General features: G+C 39.4%; 2 protein-coding genes across 2 annotated transcripts in view; both read left to right on the top strand.

Moving 5' to 3' along the window:
* plxnb1b (plexin b1b) overlaps positions 1–3,371 on the top strand; it is a 123,483-nt gene extending 120,112 nt beyond the window's left edge. The window contains exon 38 of the mRNA XM_080728857.1: positions 295–3,371. Coding sequence (XP_080584983.1) covers positions 295–399 — 105 coding nt within the window. The 3' untranslated portion in view covers positions 400–3,371. The remainder of the gene's footprint in view (positions 1–294) is intronic.
* Positions 3,372–4,164: 793 nt separating this feature from the next.
* Positions 4,165–11,946, top strand: LOC308287823 (putative peptidyl-tRNA hydrolase 2). Its single transcript, XM_080729114.1, has 7 exons — positions 4,165–4,322; positions 7,010–7,123; positions 7,736–7,807; positions 7,938–8,012; positions 9,218–9,315; positions 10,200–10,314; positions 10,473–11,946. The coding sequence occupies exons 2-7, from the start codon at positions 7,016–7,018 to the stop codon at positions 10,557–10,559; spliced, it is 555 nt and encodes a 184-aa protein (XP_080585240.1). The 5' UTR covers positions 4,165–4,322; positions 7,010–7,015; the 3' UTR covers positions 10,560–11,946.
* Positions 11,947–13,388: the final 1,442 nt, after the last annotated feature.

Here is a 13,388-nt window from a genome sequence, read left to right as displayed (position 1 = left end):
AGGCGTAATATTTGTTTTGGCTCACAATACTTGAGAATCTTGGCTCTGAAGGGAGATTTCATTAGTGCCTACTTGGAACTCGGAGAAGGGCAATTATCAGCCATGTGTGCCAGTTTACCATTTGGCCGAGAACTACCCAGTGAGGGCACTGTGTAGTTCTCTGCCAAATGCACCAGTTCTCCCTCAGTCTAGCAGCCTACATCTTACAGGGAATGTAATGTGTATATTTTTGTGTTCTCCATCCAATTATTCTTTCCTTCTTAACTCTTCTCTGTATGTCTCCTCCATCTTCAGATCATTGGAGCGTTGGAGGAGGACCCCACTGCGCAGAAGATGCAGCTGGGCTACCGGCTCCAGCAGATCGCCGCTGCTGTGGAGAACAAGGTTACAGACTTGTGACAGCGGGATCGCCCACCAACACTTTAACAGACGGGAGGGGGGTGGTGGAACGACCTCAGAGACGTGCACATCGCAGGAAGTGGGGAGAGAGAGAAAAATGGATGGACAGATGGAGGGAATAAAATGAAGGATGGACTCTTCTTGTGAGGAGCTAAAGGAAGAGGGTGTTGGAGGGGGGTTAAAGATTAATGAATTCTTTGAAAGCACACTTTTGTTCCCTCCCGAAGTTGGTTGATGGATCATCTGTATACTTGGGTTGGAACATTAAAGGGCACTTGTATTCCATGGACCCAGGATAAGTACATGTTTAAAGAAGTGATGTCTAACATAAGCTTCTCTTGGAACACCATTGGAGGAAGAAAAAAAGTCATGTACAAAAACACACAGATTCTGTCTCGCAATTGGATGCATTTGGTCTTTTTATGCCTGCTGCCTCCCCTTGTGGATTTTTATGTGGCAAAAGAAATTCAAGTTGGGGCATGTAATCTTGTTAGAACATGTGCTGGTAAAACTCTGTTGTCTCACTAAAGCGGACAGGTATAAAAGGAAACAGGCAGTCTATGGCTAATAAGCATGGAATTGAAGATCAACTCGGAAGAGGGGCAAGTTGGGTCTATATTCTGCTGTGGACTTTTGTGATGGTGACACCTTCTATTCCTGTCGTTGCTGTCGAGTCAAAAGTATTTCCCTCACCCTGTGGTTGAGTGTGTGTATGGTATTATATGTATCTGTGTGTGCGCGCGCACACACAATAATCCATAAAGCTCTAGATTTCATCTTCCACTGGTATTATTGTCCACACTGTCTATTTAGATGTCATTTTCATCATACATTTCTTTTACTATCATAGCATACCAATTTCAAGAATTCACTTTTCTAGTACAAGTGAAGAGTTAAGGCCGTATCATAGTACAGTCTGGGGTGATAAGCCATCACCACGGTGTAGTCTTTTAAAGTAAAAAAACTATAACATTACATCATTCGCCACGGTGAAGGACTATCTCCGCGAACCCCGACGTCGCTCTGTTTTTACCTTCAGACATCACCCCATCACCCTGTTTACTGATTGGTCGATCTAGACCAATCAGTGTGCCCCCTGGTTTCAGAGGCACAGAGGCATCATTGTCACGGTGATTGGACTTCACCGTGACAATGGGACGTGAAAGATGCTGAAAGTAATACATTTTCAATGAGATGCGACCGGGCAGGTAGGGAGGTGCGAGCAATCTGAAAAGGCAGGTTGACAAGTGAGCGCACTCCTGTGAAACACGTCTATTTACATGAGGAGCGCAGTGTGACCTTGAGGATCCAAGTGAGAAGGCAGGCATTGTGTCACTCCCTGTGTGAAAATACATTTATGGTACAAGCGCCCCTTCCCCCAATGCATCTGCCACTTAAGACTTTTGATCTGCAAATCTGCATTTCATGATGACTTTGCAAACTTCTATTTTATCAGATGATGATCATGGGCATCTGAATTTCAGGGGGAGAAATTCCACCAAAATGTTCGTTGTGTTTTGAAATTAAATTCTTTAAAGCCCACCCTTTGTAAAAGCAGCAGTTTCAACCCCTGACTTGCAGCAAACTTGAGCAATAGTGCTCTCCTTCACATCCAAAAGACTGATGGGAGTTTCATAAGTTATTTCCACTCTCTACCTCAACTTGCGGTGTAGAGTCAACAAACTCTACTGTTGTGACATTTTCTCTGTTGTTGATCACCACCATTGCCACAATTTATATCTTAGCAAACCACCATCTGTTAGCTTGCCAAGCACATGTCCGTCCTATTAAACAAGGATAAATGACTGATAACAGTGCTATAAACATACCCACTCGACCCTATCTGTGTGTGACCTGCAAAGAGACACACAAACATACACACTTGTATCAGTCCAAAATGTTTTTGTTTCTAAATTATATAGATACCGGTGTTCTTTTATTTACAAAATAGAGATGACTGAAAACATGGTACTTGCCATAGCATTGAAGGTACTTCAAACTGTGTGATGGTTTACTACTTCTTTTATTTCTGCCATTGTTTCTTCTTTTTATACTATTCATGTTGATGTTCCTATATGGTAAAAGGCACTGGAGAGACATTAGAAAGAGAAAGCAAAATTGTTTAACTGTAAAACACTTGTAGATACATTTTAGATAAATATGTAGCGGAATTCTAGTGTCCCCCAAAGTGTTTTTATTTTGTGTGTAAATTTTACATTTATTTTGTAACATTCCTTTTATTTTCAGTAAGGACAAGTGCATTGAACCACAGTTCACCTTGCTATCCTCTAAGCCTTTACTGTACTTGATTGAGATGTCTGTCACTTCATTGGCATCATTAATGCAGTTCAAATAGTAGACACAAGGTGGCGTCCATTCACCATGCACACTACAGTTTTATAAATACCTGATGAAATGTTGTCTCACTCGCTGGTTAAGTAGATTTATTTTGTCATGTTCTCATACCAATTGAAATGGGGAGCATTTCTTAAACATTTGATTACCAAAAGTTGTATCACCGATCTGACTTCACTTGAGGTTATATGACTGATCTTGCATAAAAGACAACGGCTGTTACACTCCTGTTGACCAAAAGGAGGCATACTGTGAAAACGCCTATATGTCTGACTTTTTAATTCATTTCTACACAGAAACCTGTGCTCAACTAGGCCATAGGCTATGGCCGTTTGTATGCATTCCCAGGTGTTCAATAGAAATTAGCTCATATTTGTCGCCATGTTATTTCAGTAACACACAAGCAACTTATAGTTGGATGGGGCTGGTGGTTGTCGAGATTTTAGAGTGACGAATGAGGAAGGCCGTTTGAGGGAAAAATTATGTAAATGTTATTAGGCTGTATAAATTCCGATATGTAGAGCAGGCTCTGCAAGGGGCAATTTTAAGGAGTTTTCTTATCTGTTAATATCATTGTACATACTGATTTAATAATGTAACTGTAGCGAATTAACCTGTTAAGAGAAAGTGCAAATTGTTGCAGATGGCAAAGTAATAAAGTATTCATAAAATTACACCCAGGTTGCATTTCTGCGTTTTATCGTCAATATTATCATCATTATTCGTACATGGTATAGCCTACTGAAACAGGTACAGTGAGTGCTGCTGTGGCTGTTTTCTACCTGTGTTCATTTGAAACTAGGAACAACATAAGTTGCTGTCACAACACAAGTGGTGTAAAGTAGTACATTTACTTAGGTATGGCCTACTGTAGCCTACTTTTAATTCTACTCCAGTACATCTCGGATCCAATATTGTACTTTTACTCTACTAGGCCTTTTATTTGGAAACCCATTTACTAGGTAAACTGTAGGCCTATATTATTATTACAAAACGTAAATTAACCATGCACTTCAACAACAACATATACATTTCAGCCAATCTACAAAAAGGTTTGGGGTTAGATCTGCTATTTTCAAAATATTCTATACAATTGAAAACTTGAAATGGGACATTCTGCACTGAGTACTTTTGGTACTACATTTTGATGCCAATACTTTTGTACTTTTACTCAAGTACATTTTAAATGTTTGACTTTTACTTAGCGTATTTCTACATTGCAGTATTGATACTTATACTTGAGTAAAACCTCAGAATACTTGTTCTACCACTGCTGTCACATGGTTGATGTATAAACAACAACACGGCCATAGAACACGGCAGATAACCATCGACGGACCGGATACTACTGCCGGACTGCAAGTGACGGTATCCGGTGAGAACCTAATTGGAGACCAAAATGGAGTAAAATCGCTGAAACACAGCACGCCCATCTCACACTGAACGCTCTTTAAAACAACAATTCGTGTTGTCGCAGTTGGGGAAACAAACACGAGGGGATCATCCAAAGAAACTGCTGCGGAAACCGAACCCGGGATCGTTCCTACCAGCATAGCTGCGCAGCACAGGTAGCTAACTGCATCAACCTGTGTTCTATTAGCTAGCATAGCCAGCCAGAGCTAACGTAGCTAGCATCTCTATCTCTAGGCACTAACCATTATTTTATACTTTAGCTATTAAAAAATAGCAGATGTACAAGTTCATAGCGCGGTACCATGAGCTCGTAGATCTGCTATTTTTTTGAAAAATCGTGAACATTTTGTGCTAATCTTAAATCTTTGATTATGTATTCTTTTAAAGCGAACATTTTTAACTCATATCTTTGCTCCTGTGGTTCCCTGCAACAACATACTTTGAGATGGGGACCCGTGGCCAAATACTCATCATTTTGGGGTTCCTTGGCATGAAAATGTTTGAGCACCAGAGGTGTAGAAACTTAGGGTTTTCAGAAAATTGTTGGGATTTAGAAGACATTTTTAAACTCGTTCTCATGTCTTAATGGGTTAAAGCGTTATGACTTTTTGTAATTGATATCAGAATAGTGTCTTCCTGTATATAACTGGAGAGTACGGTTCCAATAAACCATACGATATCAGCAAATTACAGTCAAACCACTGAAGGCTGTGCTGAAGAAATTAACTGTGTAACTGTCTTTAAGATTAAGCGGACTAGACTAAATTTATGTTCAAGAATGTCAAGTTATGCTATTCTTTGCGATTTACGAGTCGGCGGACCAGCATTGTTTGCCTTATTTTAGTCACTAGACCTGTGTTATAGTCAGTAGTAGTCAATCACTCTGATTTCAGGGGCATTTTGTGATTTAATGGAGAGGATATTCCACTTCCACTTCTGTTTTCCTTTTTGCGTAATAAAACGTTATTTTAAACACTTTGTATGATATGTTAATACAATATAATTACACAATGTAGTTTGTTGCAGGAGGTCTCCCTGCTCGTCTAGTCGGGTAGGACCACTACTAGTTGACAAGAGGTAATGCATGAAACTCAAGTGGAAATAACTCGACTTTAAGTTCCAACACATGCTGTCCGTGTCCGTTATAGCTGAAAGTTACAGTGGTTCTTGCGTTTCTGACACTATTAATAGTATAGTATTTGTTTACCAAGCTTGGGGGTTTTATTTATTTTATTTGCACAACATTTCCTAGGAAATATGACAGAACCATTGAGGTAAGAAACCTTAGGAGGGCTTACCGTATAAGAGAACCTCAACCTCATCTCACATTATATACAATTTGAATTGATTAATATTAAAAATAGAAAGAAAAACATCATTAAGTAACCTATAAGAAAATAACTAAGACAACAAATATAATAACATATTACTGACTAGAAAGACAGAAAATTAAAATAGACAAAACAAAGACAATGCTATGCTACTACTGATTGTGTGAAATAAAAGAATAACGTGACAATATTATGGATTCCTATTGCCTGATTGATCCACAAGAATGGAGAACAGTACAAGTATAGTCAATACAATAAAAAATGTAGTACAGTACAAGTACAGTTAAACACCCTGCCTAAAAGGAACATCCCAAATAAGTCCTTTTACGGTCTTGTTTACGTCGGAAGTCCTTGGTATCATCTAATTACCCACTCGAGTATTCGATTGTGAAGTAAGTAAACCGTTTTATACTGATGACAGAATCAGAGTTATCTCGGCAATTACTGCATTTGTGATATGACACTTATCAACGTAAACCCATGTTTAAGGGTTGTCCACAACTCCACACCAATACTGTATATTGTTAAAGTGATCCCTGACTAATACGACAAATATGTCTTAATACATTATAATTGTCCTCTATAACTACAATGTAAAATTAAAAACACCTTAAATATTTAATTTCTTCTAGAAATAGCTAATCTTTCACTCAGTAGGGGAAATGCCTGTCGCAATTTGATGATTTTCATTTTTATGGCATGCATGTGCAAAAAAACAAAACACAAACACATTTGAAATATTGATTTGATGCTCATATTAACCATAGGAAGTATTAAGTTTGTTTTTATTTTCACATGTATGCGATAAATTCCATAGGGATAGATCACACTTGACATTTATGACATCATCAACTTGCGACGGGCATTTCCCCTATTGAGTGAAAGATTAGCTATTTCTAGAAGAAATAAAATAATTGAGGTGTTTTTAATTTTACATTGTAGTTATAGAGGACAATTATAATGTATTAAGGCATATTTGTCGTATTAGTCAGGGATCACTTTAAAAATTGTTCCAACTCAAGTGGATGGAGTCCACAGCTTAAATATAACGCCAATGACAGTGGCAAACAATGTCATTCGGATCACTTTCAGAGCAATTTGATGAACGGAGCACTGACTTGACAGCCAATAAAAATACAATCCGTACAGGATGTCACGTTCAACACATAATTGTTTGCAGAACAATCGTTCATCAGTGGAGGATCACATAATTAATTTAGTTATCATTCTTGGTTTGACAGCCTTTACACTCAATGTATCATCTTCTATATATAGAGAAAGACATCTGCAACAGAGCAGAAAGCCTGCAACACTCCAAATTATTATTTTTTTCACCAGAATTACTCTTAACCTCTGACTCTTGAGTTCATGCAGTTCATCCTAGTCCCATACTCCTGATGAAGTAACATTATTAAGTGACTATGTAGTTGTAGTATGTGAGGAGTGGATTATGTGTACATCTTCATATAATAACATTGTTTTTATTATACATTTTCTTTTTACTATTCCAGCTTAGAATGGAGTCCTCGCAGCAGTCTGGTCCTGATGCGGGCTCTCAGGAGGTCAACCCTGTTTACTTGCAGCAGCTTAGAGAGCTGGACATCCCCGAGGAGGCTGCCAAGCAGGTACAACAAGAACTGTCTTCTATACCTTCTAAAACGTCTAACAATAGCCTGTACATGATTTATGTCTGTCAATCTGTCAATTATTTGTTTAAGTATTTGTATAATTGATTTAAACTATGAAATGTAATAAAATGATCATCACATATTATCTGAACATTCACAGTAATCTTGAAATTGTTTATTTTACCCTGTATTTCTTGCATAAAGTATTTTAATGTACTGGGTACCATTTTGTCTGTGTGTACACCAAACTATGCTTTGCTTGGGAAACTTTTGTTTTGTTGAGATTTTTTCCATTTTTATCTTGTGTCATCATTTTTCTAACAGGTGAAGCACCAGCAGTGTTCATAGAAATGTAGGCTAGTATACAAATAAAAAATGTGCTTAAGTTCCTACTTTCATCAGTTGCTACTTTGATCACTTTGCCCCATCATTACTGTATAATGGAAGTAGACAGCAAAGTCAGGGCAGAGGGACAAAGTTAAACCAGTGTTATTTCATTGTTGTGCATACACTGGCAACTAGGGTGCCACATCTTTAACGCTTAATCGACTCAATAACTTGATTCAATTCCTACACAATTTATTTCCTGTCTTTGTCTCACCACTCCAGGCACTCCTGCACACTCGCAATGTGTCTGCTGAGGAAGCGGCCATGTACTACTTCAACAAGCTGGAGAATGAGGTGCCCACACTGCAGCACTTTTTTCACTTGAAAATACATCATTTTTCTCAAGCAACTATGTTGCAGATGCACAAATTAGGCTTTACACCTTGGTACATACAGTAAACTCTCCTGGTCTGTGTCCATGTAGGAGGAGGGAGACGATGACCTAATGTTCAAGATGGTGTTTGTGGTGAACATGGACCTGGCCATGGGTGTTGGGAAGGTCAGTCTGATGGCACTGTATTATAATGTATATATCTGTTTTGTACTTAAAAAGAAAAACATGCTGGGGCGCCCGCTGGCCTACTGGTCCAGGCATTGCCACATAGGCATGGATGCCTGGCGGCGTCGCCGGTTCGATTCCCGATCCGGACGACCTTTTCCGTGTGTCACTCCCCATTTCCTGTCAGTCTACTGTCCTATCAATAAAGGCATAAAAGCCCAAAAACAAATCTTTGAAAAAACTGTTTCAGTGACATTGAGTAGAGTGAAAATAAGCAAAAACTATTTTCATATTCAAGCGTTTCTCCTTGTGTTATCATATGCTCTGTTTTCTTTATTTGAGTGGAAGACATTGGTAGCCAAGTGTAGCAATTTTTTGGGGGGATGGGATTAGGAAAATGTTCAACCACCTCTTTTCATTGTTAGTCTGGCAGCTAAAGGGCCTTTAATGGCTGAAGTGTAAAATGTGGTTAATGTTTTTTTTTTATTGGTATGTATTTTATATACATACATGACTATAGCAGTCAGCATTGAGCAATTTCTTTTATGAGGCGTACATGTGACCATGCCTCTCTATTACAAAAATAGACTAGTGGAAAATGTCTTGGACCCACTTTTATTATTGAAATGTAATCTATAGTCCTAGTGATGATATCCAACTTTGTTGTTGAGTGTTGAGCAATTAGCATAGTGTTATTATTAACCATTTATTGATCAACAAGATCAAGTGGGGGTATGCTTTGGGTATAACTTTTTCTTTCTTCCTAAAGGTGGTTTTAGGTCATTCAATGCCTTAATTGCTAAACCTCAGTATTTGATGCAATGGAAAAACATGGACATACACAAAAAGTCAGGTATTGGAGCGGTTAGCACCGCTCAGAAAGTTGAATGTCATACACTAGGACCGTATAGATTACATTTTAATTATAAAAGTAAATAGAAAAGAAAAATGTATGTCCAAGACATTTCCCCCTGTCAGGTGAAAAGAATCGGCTTGGACCCCTCATGCATAGAAGGAAGCATGAGGTCAGTCCGTTGCTCTCCCCAGGTTGGCAGAGGGATTGTAGTGCCCAGGATTACATTAGACAATTGACACTGGGTGGAAAAAATGGGTTACATTACTATTTTAGAAGCTGTGTATTGAACATGCTTCCAAGTAGAGCTCAACTCTTTGTGTGCCATGTTTTATACACTGCATGTCTCTAGGTGGCAGCCCAGGTGGGTCATGCTGCTGTGGGTCTGTACCAGGCTCTGCAGGAGAAGAACAGCTGGAGGGAGATGGCCTGGAAATGGGACCATGGCGGGTAAGGCAGCATCTGTCTATAGATGGTTGTTTGCAGGTAACCTCGCCCACCAGGCTTTCTCAGAAAGCCTGGTGTTCGTTCACAACTGGCCGTTTGGTTTCCGCCTAAAGCGTGGAAACCACTAGAAGAAGCGACGTCGCTTTGATTTGGTTTGTTTCCCCAATCCCTATTAAAATGCTCGAGTAGCCTAGTGTAGTCTTGCCAGTCGCTACGAGTTGGACTAAAAGATGCATATTCCAAATGATTTTTTCAAAAGCAAAACTACTCCGCATCAAGGAGTTTATTAGGTAGGCCCCTAAAAGTATGTCCTTGAGCGCAGGGGAATTATTTTGGGTTAAAACTGTTTCCGGTGGATAGTTCCGGCAAATTGTAGTCCTTTGAGTACTACAACATGACGTGTTGTGGTTTCCGCTCCAGACCGGTTACAACCCCGAAGAGTGAAGTGATCCAGGCTAGTTTGCAGGTAGCATCAATTTATTGGCCTAACCTTGTAAAAAGAAATTGTGGTATCCACTGAAAAAATTATTTACCGGTAGTTTACTTCGTTAATTGACTGCAAAATATCATGTATTCAATACAACATGATCATAGCTTTGCTGTTAAAAAATAATCACACCTAGTGTGAAGTGAGCGGTGCTATTTATGAGTTAATTTAAGTTAAAGCGTTGTTAAAGCGGGTGTACAACAACATTTTGGGCGCTTTGTGCAAAGATGTAGGCCATGGCCAATGTGACTATGGGCGTTTACCAAACTTTGAGCGCTTGCTTTGAGCAAAGATGTAGCCCAGATGTAGGCCAAGCTTCGCATCCCGGACAAAGCCAGATGTTGGATCGCTCAAAAACAAATAACATTGATAAAAGTGCAATTGTGTCTGTTTATTGCAGCGCAAAGAAGGTGGTTGTACAGGGGACCAATATGGCTCACCTCCTAGAGCTACAAGCTCTGGCCATGAGCCTCAGCCTGCCTACATACCTGGTCCAGGATGCTGGCCTCACCCAGGTAAAGGCAATACAACTTTTGACCTTGAGTTTTTCGCCATGTTTATCAATATGATAAAAGGGTAGGTAAAAACGTACATTCAAAGAAAATGTCTCATAATATATTTTATAATATAATAAAAATGTATTAATCTGTGCACTGCGATGGGTCTTTGGCAGGTGGAGGTGGGGTCACGCACCGTACTGGCCATCATGGGCGAGGAAGAGATGGTGAACAATGTCACTGGAAGTTTAAAGCTGCTCTGACAGACTGTTACCAAACACTGCACATCCATGCAGTGCCAACAGGCAACCAGCAGAGGACAGCATTCCTCAGCAACTGGAGGGTCTTGGCATGCAAGTGTGCAACAACCTTAGAAAAAACAGAAAAAAGGGGGGAAACAAGACATGACACAACACCAGATGCTAAATACGCTCAGCCATTTTTTTTCACCCTTGGTTCCCAATCTGAGCCACTGGCTGGAAACATTGGGAGAGCAGTGGGGGAAGTGAACTGGAGCCTCATCTAAGAACACATTGAAGGCAGTTAAAATGATTTCTTAAGTTCATATTTATGTTTTCAAACGGGGACTTTTTTTTTTTTTTTTTAGATATAGAACGCCGTTGCTATAGCAAAAAGTCAGATAGAAAAATTCTGAAGACTTAAAAACCCAAATCATTGTTTGGTTTCCCGCTTTCAAATATGGAGGGGAGCATAGGCCATAGCATTTTAGTGGTTGTCCAATGTTGCTTTTATTGATATTCAAAGAGTACATATTACTTAATTGTAATAAAATCCTAAATAGATATAGGATCTCCATGTGGAAGTTACTACTCCTCAGTGAAGACTACTTTACTGACGAAACTTTAAAATCCATTTCAGACATTTAAATGATATTGTGTATGTATGCAACTTTTCTCCCAAAGATCCCTACCCTATAGAAACAATAACATCACATATTGTCAGCGGGCCCTCTTTTGTGTTTACATACTGTATGTCTGTGAAGGCCATATACTGTATAATCTGTGGTGTGCCATCCTTAACGTTCTGCGCAGTAACTGAACTTAACATATTGTTTTTCTTTATACAAAAGAAAAACCTTGATGCTATTCCCGGTTATAATTCCTGGAGTTTGTGAAGTTAAAGGTGAGGATCACACCTACTTGGAATGAAAACTGCTACTTGGTCAATGCTTGTGCTGGGCCCAACTTTATGCACTAATGGATAACAGTTGGTTTACACTAGTTTGTATACTTTAAAACTTTGGCAAGCGCAAATGTATTTTAAGAATGTGCGTATGACAATTGTGAAAGAGTAGGTAAAGATGGTCTTGAAGAGAAATATTCTTAAACATGCGTTGTATGATGTGATGTACCGTTTGTTCTATGTTACTGCAAAGAGTACTACTATTTTGTGGACATGAGGTGCCACACTAACTTTTATTTTTAATGGAATTCTTTCAAAAAAAGAAGAGAAAAAAGGCTATGTCACGCATGCAATATGAAATGTGTATATGCTCTGAGACCATGACAATAACATAACCGTATCCATTTTAATGTGTGCGCACATTGATACCTCCTGTGTTATAAACATTTGTTTTGTGTTTTACAAACTATGGAGACTATTAAATGCCTCCAGACCAACTGTTAAATATACGGATTTGTCTTTTCCTTGTGGGGTAGGCTACTGGGTGGGGGGGAATACCTCTTTGCACTTATAAAGAGAAACAAACTGAATATTAAACTGCTTTGTTTTATCCTGAGTGTTGTGGTTGTGCCACGTTTATCACGGGGTGGTGGAGGTTGTTACGATCCTTGGTTAGGGGATCATGTGACACATGACAATTATGTGCTTTTTCGCCGCAGTAACAAAAGCACTGTTGTGAAACACGTCCTTTCTCTGCTGTTTAGTTGCTGGGAAACGTGGACATTTTCCTTCAATAAGAATATGGTGATAGTTACTGGGAAACTTGGACATTTTCCTTCAATAAGAATATCGTATCACCATTGTGTTTAATGTTTTAATTTAATAGAGCAATATCATTGAAAATGTATGGGAATGGAAATAATGTCGATACACTGTTTAGTTATGGGCTGTTGGGTGACTTGGATCCACAACACGCCATGCCAAATGTTCAATGTGAGGGTAATAACTGCGTACTCCAACGTACCCACGACCATTATACATTTTAGTTCGCTGTTCGACCCACCGAGAAACGTTTCACAACACACAGAACTAAGTCAAAAGTCAAAATCGGCCTGATCATGGAGATGTAAGTTAAGCATCAATTGTCTATGATAAACATGATTTTGGTCAACGTCGCAGTGTTATCATTGTTTTAACCAACTACGTTTCAATGTAACCATTCTATGCGTCTTTCTAATCTTGTCAGACGTCAATCTTGCCAGACCACTGCAACAAATGACGTTGGCATTTATCACCTCAGCCAATCCAAAGTCGTCCCCAAGTCCCATGATATGGCAAATAACCAATCGCATGTCACTGTGCCTATTCTTTAGGCAGTGCCATTGAGTATTTTCTTTCAGATCCAAGTTTTCATATTACTCTATTACATGACCTTGTTAATCCAATGTGTATGGTAGGCTGGAGTCGCACCTAATCGACTCGAAACGAATTTAGCCCTGTCTGAGTCTCAGCCAGGACCTGCTCTGGGAAGAAGGGGGAAAAAATCATGATAAACCATGGTCACATCCTTCCAGTAAAACTCACTGGAATAGTTTGATGAAGGTTTTCGCTTGTGTCAGTCCTTAAGATGTGTATGCCTTCAAGTGTATGAAGAGACTTATTTCTACAGCAGGACATTAGAGTAGGAGGGACCAGTAATAAATAGACGCAACCAAAGAGCACTGGTCAATTTCCCTGTCCAATCCCTTACCAGATCCTACAAGAGCGACACCTCATATTCCATTCATTTCACTTAGGTGGGGCTGACCCAGTGGGCTGACCCTACCTCTGTTGTCCCTGGTACTGGGCCCCAGAGACCCCGTGTAGCTAAGGTTTGCTACTATGTTTCGCTATGAACCGAAGGATTTTCCACGAAGATACCCTCAAATACAAAAAAAAGCAACATAATT

Source organism: Nannobrachium achirus (assembly GCF_963921795.1).
Source record: "Nannobrachium achirus genome assembly, chromosome: 6".
Classification (NCBI taxonomy): domain Eukaryota; kingdom Metazoa; phylum Chordata; class Actinopteri; order Myctophiformes; family Myctophidae; genus Nannobrachium; species Nannobrachium achirus.
This window is presented reverse-complemented; position numbering and strand designations above follow the sequence as displayed.

What these genes read in the sequence shown, in the direction of transcription:
- LOC308287823 (XM_080729114.1), top strand. Translation starts at nt 7,016, where the DNA reads ATGGAGTCCTCGCAGCAGTCTGGTCCTGATGCGGGCTCTCAGGAGGTC. An exon ending in CCGAGGAGGCTGCCAAGCAG is followed by an intron (nt 7,124 to 7,735) that starts GTACAACAAGAA and finishes TCACCACTCCAG; the next exon opens with GCACTCCTGCACACTCGCAA. An exon ending in TGGAAATGGGACCATGGCGG is followed by an intron (nt 9,316 to 10,199) that starts GTAAGGCAGCAT and finishes TGTTTATTGCAG; the next exon opens with CGCAAAGAAGGTGGTTGTAC.